Source organism: Echeneis naucrates, chromosome 12 (assembly GCF_900963305.1).
Source record: "Echeneis naucrates chromosome 12, fEcheNa1.1, whole genome shotgun sequence".
Taxonomy (NCBI): Eukaryota; Metazoa; Chordata; class Actinopteri; order Carangiformes; family Echeneidae; genus Echeneis; species Echeneis naucrates.
This window is the reverse complement of record NC_042522.1, coordinates 15109870-15125974: the sequence shown is the minus strand read 5'-3', so window position 1 is coordinate 15125974 and position 16105 is coordinate 15109870. Positions and strand designations below refer to the sequence as shown.

The 16105-nt window shown below is 39.0% G+C and overlaps 1 protein-coding gene across 4 annotated transcripts; it reads left to right on the top strand.

Annotated features, from left to right (window-relative positions):
- Nucleotides 1-179: 179 nt before the first annotated feature.
- Nucleotides 180-11323, top strand: st8sia5 (ST8 alpha-N-acetyl-neuraminide alpha-2,8-sialyltransferase 5). Of its 4 annotated transcripts, XM_029515920.1 has the most exons (9): nucleotides 180-567; nucleotides 4699-4806; nucleotides 5124-5219; nucleotides 7257-7349; nucleotides 8836-8922; nucleotides 9411-9555; nucleotides 9688-9800; nucleotides 9961-10053; nucleotides 10167-11323. In XM_029515920.1, exons 1-9 carry the CDS (start codon nucleotides 422-424, stop codon nucleotides 10627-10629), a joined length of 1344 nt encoding a protein of 447 aa, XP_029371780.1. In that variant the 5' UTR covers nucleotides 180-421; the 3' UTR covers nucleotides 10630-11323. The 4 variants fall into 4 exon arrangements, with proteins under 4 accessions (XP_029371780.1, XP_029371781.1, XP_029371782.1 ...); XM_029515921.1 differs by lacking the exon at nucleotides 5124-5219; XM_029515922.1 differs by lacking the exons at nucleotides 4699-4806; nucleotides 5124-5219.
- The last annotated feature ends 4782 nt before the right edge of the window (nucleotides 11324-16105 follow it).

The following is a 16105-nucleotide window of genomic DNA, read 5'->3' as shown; positions in this document are numbered from 1 at the left end:
TTAATTTTTTTTTTTTTTTTTTGGAGAATCTGAATTGACCGAGAGTCGACTGCATTTCTTCCGAGGCGCGTAGCGCGGCATCCCATAGAAATCAATAGCTCCCCTCGGGACATTACCTTTTCTTCCTCCACAATATAGAAATATATTTACACACGGGATTTATTATTTATTTGTTTATTTACTTTGGCGGAATTGGATGCAGGGGGACCAGTTGATGGTTTGCACTAAATGAGATCACCGCCGGCGACACATTGCGATGCTTCTCATCCAACAGCAATGCGATGCGATGGCATGAGAGCAAGTGAAGCAGCCTAGTTAGGGTGCTGGACAATGTCCAGTCCAGCTGGGACGAGACACCTGCGCTCCTGGTCCTGAATGCAGCGAAGAGAGACACCTCAGCGGGTGTCACCGTCAGCCCTGGATGCTGCGCCGAAGAATGGGATACTCCGACCCGTCGTCGGGTAAAGACATACTGGGCAATAGATCCCTTTGTTTCATATTCATTTGCGCATTTGGACTTGTCACACTATTGCAGCAGATTCTCTATGGGAAGAACTACATCAAGAGGTAAGTGCTGATTTCTGCACGGTCGCCATTAACAATAGGCAATTAGAGCCCCATCGGGCCCTGCTGTTTGGAAGAGTTTGGCCAAGCTAGGATGATCCTGTTCAGACTTGAGGTGTTTTCTGTGAACCTTATCGGTCAGCTTCTACTCCAATTGATGGAAGGTAAATAGCGATAAATGAATTAATTGGGCGATATAAATGGGCCAAATGTCGGGAACAACACGGGGAAAACAAGCTTTAATGGCTGAAAAGAACAATAGCAATTTACCATCCATCTTTTTTTCCCAGTGGCATAGAAACAATTTCCATTGGATTTCCTTTTTTGATATTTTCTGAAATGGAAGCATCACATTCATACCATACACAGTGCTCCGGCTGTGCATGGTAATGTTTTCCCTTTCTTTTTCCAGAGATCTTTTATTTTCCTTTCAGCCTTCTTGACTGGTCATAGCCTACATCTTACAGAGGCATCAGATTATCATACAAATCAGATAAGAATCCTTCATTAATCCCTTAGATGGGGAAGTTTGCAACTGAAAACCGTTGGAGCTGATGATGACCACAAATAACAACATTGTTGTGATGATGTGTATTTATTATTGGCCCCTGTTGAATAAATCTTTTTTTTCCTCCACCAGGCTGCACAGTGCACACACAGCCACTGCAGAGCCAAGTTTTATAATGACAATTACTCTGCTATAGTAAAAGTATTTACCTCCCTGATTCCCTGATAGTGATTCTTGAGCTGCACTCATCCACAGCAATTGAAACACCCACTTGCTTACCAAAACATTAGGCCCCTGTCCATGACGTTTTTGAAGAAATGAAAAAACCCCAAAAACAATAATAATAATAATAATAAGAAGAAGAAGAAAGAAAAATCAGTGTGAGACGAGCAGATGCTGAGAAGCCGGGATGTTTGAGCTTTAGGTGGTTTATGAAGTACACCAAAATCTCACTTCTAATGAAATAAGCTATCAGTGAACTTTGTCCCCACCTCCAGATTCTCTAAAGAGTGCACATATATGCTTACTGCAAAGCAAATATATGTGCTGCAATCTGAAAGCTCCCCACAGCTACCCCCCTCCCTTGCCACCCTTCTGGGCTGGTGTGGATACTCTGTGTGGATTCATGACATCCTGACCGCTTCAGTGAGATGCATGAATCCAGAAACCAACACACGCACAAACACATACAACTTTACTCGCCTGTGCCCTTACTTTGCTCCTAGCGCTCAAACCTAGGAGAGAGACGGGGAACAAGCCACACAACAGAAACCAGTGGGCTCAGCGGCAGCCATTTTGCTACAGTCTGCCTGCACACACAAGTGGGGGAGAGAGAGGGGAAGGAGAGGATGAAAGACTAAAAGGGTGTGATGAAATGAACATGTTCGCACGTGTGTGTGTGTGTGTGTGTGAAGCAGAGAGAGAAGACGTCATCCTATGACATCTCTTATAAAATAAATAATCACAGGTCGCCTGTGCCTGTCCATATGGGTTTGACCGCACCCAGCCTCTTTCCCAGCCTTGAAACATGCTGGCAGGCTGTTTATCATGTGCTCTTGTGTTTCCAGGCCAACGGAGAAAAAAGTAAAAGAAAAAACACCATCTCTGCAAATTACCAGAGATGTCTGGGCCAGAATTGCAGCAGAGGAGACATTTGGATGCCTACATTGAGAGAAATATAGATTATCACAAATGCAGAATTCTAAATTACAGTGACCAAAGAGCAAAGGGCTCTCCTCTATATGTATAGTTAGATTATGGAGCTACATTATGATCTCTCATGAATCAATTTGCTTCCCTGCGGGTCTTCACTGACAAAGTTGTGGAGAATGTAGGACAGTAAAATGGCAGTGCGGGAACAAGAAGGAGCTTATTAAAGGATCACAATGAGTGGCACACTTCTTTGATGGCAGACATATTAACTTTCAACTCTATTTGACTTGAAGGGAGTGATATCTAAAAATATTCACAGCTAGAGGAATACCAGTGCAGAAGTTAGCTTTGAAAGTGAGTGCACACAACTGCGACTTGGGATTTTCTTTCAGGTTATTTAGAAAGTCTATCAAACATCAGAAAATACCAGAAATTATAGCGTGTATCAGCATCTCAAAGTATATATATATATATATAAATCTATAAAATATAATATTCATATAATATTAAAAGAATAAAATACAAAGCAAATAAAGTGCTCACATTCGAGAAGCTGAATCCAGCAAATATTTAATTCATATATTCAATTTCTACTTGATGAATAATGTAAGAGATTGTGAAAATTCTTGGAAATTCTCCTTGTAAACTAATTGACAAGGAGAACATTTAAACATTTAAAGACATCTTTACAAAATGTAATCTTAAATGGAAATACCTCTGGACATACAGCACTAAATGGTGATCCACCATTAATGTTCCTAGCCTAACCCCAAAAACCCAAGTCAAGGAATCCAATATAACAAAAGTCCGTAATGCTTTCAAGTCCCATTAACAATGCTCAGGGGCAGAATCAAAGCTCATTAGTGCTTCAGAGAAACTTTGTGCCGGTTGTTTGTTCAATCTAATGCTTAGATTACTGTCCAACTTGCCTCATAATTGAGTCAATGGCAGATAAATGGGTTCTTCACATTTGAATTCAAGGCAGTAAATGGATCTATGAGACAGATGAGGTAACATGAGATTGATGATGTTTTTTTGTTTTTTTGGTGGCCACAATATTGCAAATGATTAGCAGTGTATAATCTTTCTGTCCATAAAACCACTGCACTTTAGATAGAAATCAAGTCTCAACATCTGCAGCATTTTGGGAATAATTAGATAAGTTAAGTAAATAAGTTAGATTATATTATAACAACACATTTTTTATGATATAATTAGGGGTTTATTTTTTCTTTAGCTGCCCTTAAGTGTGGCACAAACATTGTTCTCATTTTTAGCATGTTCTCTTCTGCAGCCAGTGGAAGTGTGTTGTTGAAATGTTGAAGTGGCACTCAGAGAAAGCAAATGTACCAGTACATCAGTATTGACATGCATGATGAAAGCTCAATCCCATAATGCACCCAGAGAGGCTCTTACGGCTCAATTTCCCTGCTGAATGTAGCACAACACCCACGGTGCACTTACCAAAATGAGTCACACATGAATACTTGCATAATAATCAGTCAGATAACAGGAGAAGTTGCACACCCACAGAAATCTGGATGTATGGAATGTGATTAATCTGTTCATACAGGAACATCTAACGATACGGAGAGGAAGTTAGGCACTGTTGGCTTAGATAGTTTCATGGTACTTATTGAGAAAAACAAAAATCCTGTCAGCCATTCACCTCAAAATTAAATATATGTTTGACATTTCGTAATAAGTATGAACCCCAAAACGTGCAAATGTTATAAAGTTTACGCACCAAATGGTCTCCTCTGACTATGATGGCTATCAGGAAAATTGATGTAGAACAAACAAAAATGGCTCAAGCGCCACTGGATCAGTTCCGATAATGCGACCCATAGCATTCATTTGTTAAGACAAACTTTTTTAGTCTCAACATTCAGGTCCAAGGTGAGATAACTCTGAATCCATCCCCTGGTTTCATTGCTAAACCTCTTCTAAAGCCACAGTTGATATAAAACATGGCTGGATAGTCCGATGTCCAAAATGGGCCATTATTAAGAGATTAAGAGATGGTCTAAATTGGCTATTTTATACTATCTACACGTTGCAAGTCTTTTGGCATCTCTTTCTCAGAAGTAATTTGACATTTACAAAAACACTGGCAGCAATTATTGTTCCTCACTTAAATCACAGTGACTTTAATACATTGAATTAAAAGTCCAACACTGCTGCCTGCCAATATCGTAGGCTGTAAATGTTTGAATCACACTTGGGATAGTGGCAGCGGCCCAGCAGATTTAACATTAACCCCTCAAACCCTAGTATCATTAAAGGAAAGTCCATCCTGACCATGTCTGATGTCACATTTTGACTGTTTTTCTTGAGCCAAAAAGCTGCTTGCCGTTTATTGTGTATGTGCGCTGTGAGTTTTGTGAGTGAACACATGGGCTTGGTTGTATGTGGTTGACATTTGCACAATAAGGACAATAAATCCCAAATAAACTGACTCATTTTCTTACTAGTGCACAACAGTTTAGCCGACTCAAAGGGGAAGAGACAGGAAATTGGACCGGTCCCGTTAATTTCTCGGATGATGGATCCCTGAAGCCTGCCAGAAATGGAAAGAAAAGGTACCTTTCCAGCGTGACTGACTGCACAACACCTCTAAGAAAAGAGAGTGTGAGAGACAGACAGATAGGGTGAAAGAACATACAGTTTCCAATCCATCATAGTGACGAGCCAGCCATGCATGTGCAGACTAGGCTAGGCCGATGTTACGCCCTCCAGTCTCCTCAGAAAGGCAAAAAGCCGCAGCACATTTACACTCTTTTTCCTCTGTTTTTGAAATCTGCAGGTTTGGGAAGTTAGCTGGGGGGGGCGGGGGGGGTGATGTCGTAGGACTACATCACACATTTAATTCTAACTTAACCTGTCTGCATGTTGACAGATGTTTCCGTCAGCATTTTCAGCCAGATTCACAGATCTCCGTAATAGTCACACCCTGCCTAGCTGATATTAAGAAGAAAAAAAAACGCTCTCAAAGGTAGGACAGTTTGAAGGCATTTTTAGTATTTTCACAGAAACCCAAGAATGCCTCTTTTTTTCATGAGTCTGAAGGGTATTAACTCTCATATTTTTTTCAGTGGTGGTTGCACTTCAGATTTGCTCTTGCATGCTGTCTGATCCTGTCCACCTCGACCCCAGATCCCTAAACCCCACCCCACCTCCCCCTCCCCGCCAGAAGCTGGTTGAACCACGGTCTCCTGTTGATGTTCTGGCTTCTCCTCGTACCTGTCTCCCATCCAGCACCCATTTCCAAATGCCTTGTCCTCCTCAACCTGTGTCTCATGTGTTCTGCACAACTCTGTGTGTATGCCATGTACATAGTGTGGACACTTCTTTCTGCTCCCCCTATCTCCCCTTCTCACATCTGCATTGTCTCTCTCTGCGAGCTGGATTTATCCCTTTTTCCACATAACTTTCCTTGTTACAAGAAGACACAAACGCGCCAGATTCCCTCCCCCCCAAAGCTCCAAATCCTCATTGCACTGAGCAGTAGATTTAAATATCTATGATTAAAATGCTGGTTAGTCTTTCTCATTCTGGATTGGTTTTTGAACCAGCATTATGATTCAACTAGGATGCCATGTGAGATGAATTTCATCTCATCGAGTGAATTGCTGTCTTGCTTTTAGAAGTGAACACTTGCAAAGGTTTCATCATCTTAGCTAAAACAAGCGTGTATAGTGTCAAATATATATTGCTTATGACAGTACAACCTCAGAAAAATACTGCATCATCAGGTGGATGTAGACAACCAGTTTCATTGTTCCTTATTTATATGACTTCATCCCAGCATCTTGTTCCTTTAACTTATTGCTCTATTGTATTGCTTGTCCTGTCATTTTATCAGCATTATTCTTTTTTCTATAAACTCATCCCATTTACCTCCATACCCACAGGTAATATGTTGCATTTTTACCCATCTTTCAAATCACCGCATTCATTCTGATAAATACCCCCTGCAATTGCTACCATTTTGACCACCAGTCCCATTGCCACCCCTCAAGCATTATATACAAGCAAATTTAAAATATATACATTTAGAGCTTTTCACAATTCATATACACATCAGAAGGGTGTTGAAATGATAATTGTAAGAACACTCACACACACACACTTTAACCAGAGCGCACCTTGATTTCATGTTAATACAATGTTATGCTGTAAAAAAATAAGCTTTTGTGTATAGAAAATGATCATACCGCCACAATGAAGACTCTTTCCATTTAAATATAAAAATTGTATTGTATAAACATATCTAAACTAATTCATTAACTCTGGTTGACAAGATTAAATTCCAAAAGTGTTACATCTATGTTAAGAATTCCTCTCTGCATGAGCATCTGTGTATTTGGTTATGTATTAAAATAGCATGAAATCAGCCACTTAGTCGAAAACTCAAGTTACTTTAGCCAACATGACTCACATACAACTACTTTTAAATATTTAGCTAAATAAATGTATAAACCTACTGAAATGCTAACAGAAAAGCATAAACACACTCATCCATATGCAAATGTGACATTTTTATAGTCATCTAAATCCACCATTTTAACAAGCTATGAGATTCTTTCACCTCTAAATGAATACACATTTTAATCATAGGAAAGTTAACTCATGCAAGATTTCATCATAGCCAATTAAATAAGTGAAAATATGAGCGGTGTTATTTTTGTTCTCAGTGTTCACAGTAAACATTGGTTTAGACTAAGATGTAATAGAATCTGGTGCAAGTGTCGAGTATATAGTATCTTACTATCCTGTTTGTGACGCCTAAAATCAGTCGCATCACTTCTGTCATTTGTCATCCCACAATGCTATTCTGATATTCTATTATTCTATCCAGTCAAACTTCAGGCATTTCATAGTAAATGTAAGATATTTTTTGCTTAATTGTGTCCTTTAACACACTATTTTATATACTACATCTTACCTCCACAGTTTGTTCTTAATTCTGTTGATTCTCTTGTGTGTGAGGAGAGCTGTAGGCAGAGCATGACTGTGTCTATCCCGTCAGGTATCTGGACAACTATGATGGATCCTTTGACTACAACTCCACTGCATGCAGGGAGCTCAGACAGGAGATTATCGATGTCAAAGTCCTGACAATGTAAGTGTTCATTTATGACATAGTCAACACATGTCGTGGACAGCTTTACTTAGAATGACATTTTTTCCTCAAGCACCTGTCAGGTAGGTAGAGAGAAAATTTACCACCAGATATGATATATAAATATAGTTTAGTGAATGAAGCAAATCCTGCAGGCTTAAGGAAATACAAAAAAGAATGACTTTCCGCAGAACAGAAACCAAAAATAATGAATAATTTTCAAATTATGACAGCCCTTGAAAACTGTTAGACAAGTCTCCCTCCGCACTTGTAATTCTTAAACAAGTTTTGTTGATCCATGTTTATTTCAACTTTAGGGTTAGGGTTAGGGTTTTTTTTATGAGGGATGTGCTCTACCCACAAAGCTACCAGCTTACCATTTGCTGAAATTAGTCAGTTAGTGCTTCTGAAAAAAGGACATGGATGTTTTTATTTTAAACTATATGAGATCTGCAGCTGTGTAATAGTCTATTTGTAATATTTGTCATAGTTTTCACTTTTTCACTCAAAACCTCAATATGTGAATATCATGACAACAAAAAGGAAAAAGTACAGCAAATCTAAAAGTCATTTGGATGCATCCTCCGGGGCCATGAATTTTTACATCCTTTATATCCTTTTTTGTTTGGGTTTCAAGTTGAGGTATAGCAATGACTTAAAAAAAAAAAAAAAAAAAATCTATTTTGCTGTGCAAATTTTTCATTTTCATTCAAGTTTCATTCATTAAGAGCAGTCTTTTTGTCTGAATTGAGCATTTGAACAAATGAATAAGTTATTTCACATATTTTCTTTCTTTGCAAATTAAATCTTTGTCATTGGCTATTAAATGGCAAACAATAACTTAAATGTTGTCGCACTGAAAATTAGAAGCGAAAAAATATGTATACAAATGTCAAATGAAATCTATTTTATCATCAACATTTTACACCGAAAACTCAACTTTTACTGTCAGATTTAACTGCAGGAGACTATAATTTACATATTTTCCACCATAAAATAGACTACTGAGCTGGATGAAGTCAGGGGCCATCTGAGCAGCATATTTGCCCTTTTGAAAACTGTCCAGTGAACTTGAATGCATGTCAAAGGGTTTTTTGTTAAATACAGCCTCAAGGGTTTGATGAACGGCTGTGTGTCAGTTTGGCTGTGGTGGGGAACAACTGCTGTCACGCTGCCAGACAGTCAGTGTAATGGTCCCATTCTGCCTCCTAGAGCAGATCCCAGTCATCTTGAAAGGAATGTCAGTTCAAGGGCAGCTATTTACAGATGTGCTTGATGTCTTTGTCCTAACAAGTCTAGAGCTGGCGGCATCAGTGGTGCCGTCCCAGCATAGTCACTGCAATTTCCTGTCCCTTTGCGTGTCATTTTGAGTCATTTTTTATGATGTTTCTTCAATTTACTTCCCTTCTAAAAACTTGGGTAACAGGAAAATACGTCGACATGGGTATCCTACCTCATTCCACAAGTCTCTCTGCCTGTCTGCCAGGGTGAAAACCTCAGACCTGTTTGAGAGATGGCGAAACCTGCAAGTGTGTAAGTGGGAGCAGAACAAAGAGGAGACCAGCAACTTTAAGTGAGCACCCCTTAGTCTCAGCATATACATATACTGCATGTACGTGTTGATGTCATCCTTGTTGTTTCTATCATTGTTCCTAATGTTTGTCTTTCTCTGTGCTTTTTCATCCATGTGCTGGTGCATTTTTATCTTTTGAATTTTCAGTTTCCTGCCACCCCAGATTGTTTTTTGTTTTTCTATCAAAGTGAGATTTGTGTTTTTCCCTGTTCAATAAATCTTCAACCCAGGGCAGCTCAACTTTGGCTCCGGAAAACCATTATTTTTTTTTTTTGTCTGTCTCTGTTTCTGAGGTATATGTAGCTCTTCAATAAATAATGAATTTAGTTTTCATGAATATCTTATTTGTAAAGAATGAAATATGACTTAATGGATTTGATTAATAGGATGTGAACGCAATGGCAGGATAAAGCCAACATTAGCACAACTCATAGGTTGAGCTAGTCTTAGCAGACTAACCGCCACTTATCTTTGTCGTCTTCCTGAAGGATGTCGCTATCTCGCTGCTGTAATGCTCCTTCCTTTTTGTTCACCACCAAGAGGAACACTCCTGCAGGAAGCAAACTGAGGTACGAGGTGGACACGAGTGGCATCCTTCCCATCACCACTGAGGTCTTCAAGATGCTCCCAGATGTGAGTTCATGCTCACATTCACAAGTTTAAATTGTTTTCTTTCATTGAACCTTGTAGCCTGTTGATATAATCTGTTTGATTTCAAGTACCTTCCTATCTGCCATTAGTAAAACCTGTCTGTTTCATCATCAGGATATGCCGTATTCAAAATCACAGTACAAGAAATGTGCTGTTATTGGAAATGGCGGCATCATCAAAAACAGCAAATGTGGAAAGGAAATTGACTCAGCAGACTTTGTGTTTAGGTATCTTACCTTCAGTGTTTGATAGTGGGGGGTGCACAATGATACATTAATACCAATTTTCTCACTATGAACAAAGTGATTATTTATGATGTTGGTATAAAAACTTTGGAAAGAGTAAAATGTTTGTCTTATATGGTTGATCTATTTTCTTTTCTTGCAGGTGCAACATACCGCCCATTAATGAAAAGTACTCAGCTGATGTTGGAACTAAAACAGACCTGGTGACAATAAATCCAAGCATTATTACTGAGAGGTACTGTAAATATGGGTGAGGGTGAGAAATCAGAGCTCCCGCTCTCTCGTTTTCCTCTGTATCTAGTCCTCTGCTCTTGGCTTTTATCAACTTGTGCTTTACCTCCTCTGCAGATTTCAGAAGCTGGAAAAATGGCGGCGGCCATTTTACGAAGTCCTCCAGAATTACGAGAACTCCTCAGTGGTGCTTCCAGCTTTCTACAATGTCCGCAACACCGACGTATCCTTCAGAGTCAAGTACATGCTGGATGACTTCGACTCCCAGAGGGGGGTGTTCTTCTTCCACCCGCAGTATCTGCTCAATGTTCAGCGTTTCTGGGCGGTGCAGGGTGTACGGGCCAAACGGCTCAGCAGCGGCCTGATGCTCGTGACAGCTGCCTTAGAGATGTGCGAGGAGGTCCACCTCTACGGTTTCTGGGCGTTCCCCATGAACCCGTCTGGCATCTTCATCACTCACCATTACTATGACAACGTCAAGCCACGGCCGGGCTTCCACGCCATGCCCCACGAAATCTTCAACTTCATTCACATGCACACTCGTGGGATCATCAACGTACACACAGGGCAGTGCACGTGATCTCTCACTGCTCCGCTTTAATCTTGAAAGCTCAACATTTTACCTTTAATGTTTCTTTTTAAGGTGGTATTTTATTTCAGTGAATGAGACCAGTCACTATTGCCTCACTATCTAAAAAGAGAGTTGGCCTTTGGAGTGTACACTTCCTCAACTGCTCATTGAAGGTTGCTTGCTTTAATTGCCAGCGTACTTTTTCTTTTTTGATGTGTACTTTATGTTGTTTTATTCAGTCAATCTAATCACTATGGTTATCTTTAACTCTCTGGCCATAGGATGCTTGTTTTTAATGTGAAAAGTGGTCTTCATAGTGATGTTTTTGTGAAGTTTTCTAGTGGCTCTGCTGTACAGAGGTGTTGTTTTCTACTCAACGTTGCACAGGTGTTTATGCTGAGGCCGCAGTGGGTGTTGGCTCCCTGACACCCCCCACCCCATCTTCTTCTCTCTTCCTCCTGGACACTCTGTGGGTGTGGCAGCTTTTAATGTTTGTGTAAGACAAAACCTAAACCTTGATATTCAGCTAACAGTCAAAAAAAAAAAAAGAAAAAAAAAAGAGAGAACAAAATAAGATAAAATTGTAACTTCCAGTTGTCTACTTTTGTAATCAATTTCCTATTCACCAGATTGACTTGGTGAATATTTTAAAAAGCATTATTAAAATGGTCTGTTTTTGGCCTACTTTCACCCATTTGAAATTTCCTGCAAAAAAAGGTGGGTGTATGAGAAGAAGTGAGGATATATTTTTCCCCTTTTCTTTTTTTTTTCTGCTTGTCTCAGATGCAGTGACACCACCAAAACAAAATTTCAAGGCCATCCAATTTGAAAAGCAACAAAGCACTGTTGAGCTACCCAGCCTCTTGTCATCATTCATGTCTTAAGCCATGCTGCCTTATGAAATATCAAACCCTTCAATGTGATATGCAGTACACCCATGTGTTTTGCATATCTTCAAATTAATTAACATCAAACTGAATATCTGTTGATCTGCAAAATAAAAGACACTGAAGACTCTCTGAGGTACAGAAGATCATGTGCAGTTCTCAGCTTCTATTGGAATTAGTTAAGTCTTATTCCTTGTAAACGCCATTCACAATCATGTAATGCTCTGCATGACTTTACTCTGTACTTGGCTTTGTGTGTGCCTGCTTCAGTGATCACTAAAATATGTTTACACTAGCCTCTACTGAAATTCAGTGCTTTTCGAGATATATACAGAAACCTTATTACAGAAAGATAAGTAGAAGTGAGTAGTCTAGCCAATAGTGGATGCAGTTCTCACTGATTAAAAATGCAAAAATGAAGACGGTTGCTGCCCTTTTGAAATGCTACAACACTTTTATGAATGCTTTAATCTTTTAGTTTCCCCTTTGATTTGGGTTTGCACTTAAGAAAACATTGTGCATTTAAACACTGGGAAACAGTGTGTATGTTTGTTTAGTTGTACACTACGAAAGCTTTTAAGGGAGAATTAATTTTTTGTCACTCATCTGTCAATGCTTGGCTCACTTGTTTTTCCTTTGTAGATCAAGGATAACATTACCACTAGGATTTTTTCACCATTTTTATAGACTCCTTGCGCGGATATGCACAGGAGATACGAGTTCACCAAATATGATTGCCAAAAGAATTTGGCTTTTCCACTAAATTGATGTACAGACACACGTGAATGAAGAGTGGAACAGGAAAGGATCTAGTGTTTGTGCTGAATGGAGGAAATACAAAACACAGTGCTTCTTAACTGACTCTGGTTCATTCTTTATACTGGTATTATGTTTGTAAATAAACTTGTTTGGATTTTCTCACTTGTATGCTCATGGATTCATTATTATTGTGCATGAGCTGGAATAGCTTTGGAGCGTACTACAGTATCGAATGTTAAATTCATAGTCTTCTCTAAAGAATGACCTGCAGCCAATAATTGTGTTGTTTTTGCTTAAACAGAGGGAGCAAAGAACACATTAAGGAAGACTCAGGCTCTTAAAACCATCTGGTTGCTGACAACCAAATTAATGCTTTTACAAGGCAGTGGTGGAGCACACCAGGATGTAAATGTTTATACTTCAGTCAATATGAACATGCTACACCTTGTTAGCTTAAGTAGATTCTCGTTAATTCTACTGTTATGTTCGCAATAACAATGAATACAAAAGAATTGACTCATATTTACACAAACCTACAAAGACAAAAAACCCTGTTATTTGGCTATTTATACTGTAGTCTGTTATGGCTACAATGGTTAGGTACAGCCAACAAATGATAAGAGTAGCTATAATTTCATGTTAGGCCATTATCAGAGAGCTCCAGATGGGGCTGCAGAATCTGAAGAAGTGCTAGCTGAGAGACAACACACAAATGACTGAAATAAGGAAATAAGAGTTTAAATGTATTAAACACTAATTTAAAAAACCGAAAATTATAGTCACTGTCTGTCTAAAACAGATTACCAATGTGCCCAACCACGCTTTAGATGAGCCAAAATAAATGAAATAAATGAGAAACAGTCCTTGCTAAAATTGAAATAGTGAGATCCCTTTTGGGAATCCCATTATTTCAAGCATTATTTGTTTTATTTCTTTAAGCGCTAAAAGGGTTAGGGTTAGGACTGTTTCTCAATGAGAACATCTTCTTTGAAGGAAAGGAGTTTGAGTCTCTTGTTTGTGTGTGTGTGTTCTTGTCGAAATAACTATTTTCTACCTGTTCTCCACAGCTGGCTCCTCCGCAGTCAAATCTTCTTCCTTGGCTGGTTCGCCACTGAACACACAGAGTTCAGGTCCAATCCGGCCCGGGTCAAAAACCAAACTAGGGACACAATGAAGAATGTATAAATTAAAATCTTCTTTTCTCTATTGATCTCATTAATGTATTACCATCATTCAAACTTTTTTTTCAGGTTTAACCAACTTTCAAGGATACACAACAGTCTAATCGTTATGAAATGAATAAATACACATCACACAAACATGTTTAGTACCAATAAGGAATCAATCAACTTCTATTTAACAGTATCAATTCAAACACACAAGTGAAATCATCATAACATCTCGGATAACCAGCATTTTCATTTAAAACATCTTAAATCTATTTATAATTTTGAGCACTTTTTAAATATAACATTCCGATTAGCATCAAAACGCAAATGATTAGCATAACACTATAATTAGCGATTATTCCCAATCGTTCTTGACAACTTAAAATGATCTGTATTAGTATCTGCGGGGCGTTGAACACGCGCTAAAAGTATGACAACACCGACAGTTTTTTGTTTTTACAGAAAGAACAGTTTATGAACACTTCACGGAGTTAGCCGAGTCGACATGACGCTCCCGTTAGCGTTAGCATTCCTGACCAGAACTCCTCATTGGCAGTCTCGTCAGATCTCGCGAGAGAAGCGAGCAACCAGCTCCATGGAAACAAGCCCAAAATGGCGACTTGGCTTATAAAACAAACACACAAACAAATGTCTCTAATTTGTTTGTTTGTTTGCATAGGCAACAGTAAGTTGGCATTCACACACAAATTCAATACAAAAACTGTGAATAACAAACTCTGATTAAAAAAAAACAAAAAAACATATGAATGGAGTACAACCAGCAGTAAATTGATAGTAAACACAGTCACCATAAAAACTTTGAGTTACTTAAACAAGCCCAAAATCCGCAATCTGCAACCAATGATATTTATTTTACAGAAAAAAAACAAGCCTAAAGTTTTATATAAGTGGACCTGGCAACACCGGTAGTGTGTTGTGTGTTGCCAGATCAGCGTGGCAGTTTCCAGCCCAATCACAACTTAAAAACTGTCCAATTCAATAAAATCCAGTCCAAATCATAACCTGGCTGGAAACTGGGTAAGACTATAACACACGTTAACAGGAAAGACGCCAATAGCCTGCAAAACTTTTCAACTGCATCCATTATAAAGAGGACAGTCAGACAACCAAATTTGGAGGGCAACTACATTGCTGTATTGTGCTCGGATCTTTGTGTTACAATGCATGCAACAAGCTTTAGAGCCATCTGGGATTGAGGCAACTGAGGGACTTAGGAAACCAATAGTGAAACCCAGCAGGGTCAAGCCCTCTCTTATCACTAAACATTGGATAGAAGTGATGTCATTTCTGACCATAGCGCAACAGCTTGTTTAATAAAATTGCTCTCAGTATTTTCAAAACCCACCATTTGCATTGAAAAGCAGTCCAATTTTCATCTCCACATTCCTTTAGGGGTCCACAGATAAAGAGTTTTTGGGCAAAATTTTTTGTGATATTAAGTCCCTTTTGCAGCCTTCAGTCTTACTTCTTCTTCAGTCGTGTTTAATGGCAGTAGTTGCATTGCTGCCATCTTTTGGAATCAGTCATTTCCTACATTGTACGGTCTTCTAAATGGTTAAAAGTAATGATATAAACACTTGAAACTAAATAGCGAAAAGGGATTTGATTGAAATCATTCAAAAGATTGGCGAAAAAATTTGGGCCAAACGATTGAATAACTAATTAGCTAATGACTTTCAGAGAGAATTGTTTTAGTATATGTTTAATTATTATTTTTTTTATGTGCAATTAATAATTTCAGTTTTATACATTTAATGGGTAAAAGGAAATCTGCAACATTTTATACTTTATGATTCCTCAGTGTCAGATGACATTTGACTTTGCTGTCAACTCCTGGCAAGGTAACATGATGTTGAAGGATAAATATGGCCAAACTCTGCCCTTCGCCTTGATGCCAACCTACATTATCAGGTGGCAGCAATAAGACTAATGGGATTATTTGGATTATAGTCTGGCTCAGATATGTACAACAGTGAGACGGAACTGCAACAAAAATTTGCATATAGAGGATTTTTCACCCATTAAATATAGAACAATCTTAAAATAAGCCAACCACCTGCTTAAAGTGAAATGCTTTACGGGGAAAATAAATAACTGCTGCATGGACATTTACTTGTTTCTTGTAAATCTCAATGCTACAAAAACATTCTTTGTTGCCACTCATGAGTTTCTTTTTATCAGTACTTGTAACGATTTATACTCACTGCGACACTTTTTTATATCAGAAAAGGGAGTAGTTGTAGGGGAGAGTTGTATGTGTGTGTGTGTGCGTGGGTGTTTATCCCCATGCATGTGTCTGTCTGTCTGTCTGTCTGTGTATGTGTGACTGCAGGTAAAAGCGAGACACCCCCGGCCCGTAAAGCGATCCTGACACCATGAATAATGGAGAGTGCCGTGGTGGAGAGGATAAGTTCTCTGTGCAAGGCTCCTTTTTCACAGGGCTTTCTCCCATGGGTCACGTGAGTGCTGAGGTGAGGTGAGTAATTTTTCATGAGTAGTGTGTGTTGGTTGTATGACCATATAGTGGCCAAACAGGACACATCCAGACAGCCATCACTACATCAGCATGGCCTGACTTGGTACACCCACAGCTGAACACACCCAGGCTGCTCTGAACCCCACGATCCCAGAACCATCGTGCAGCCAAGG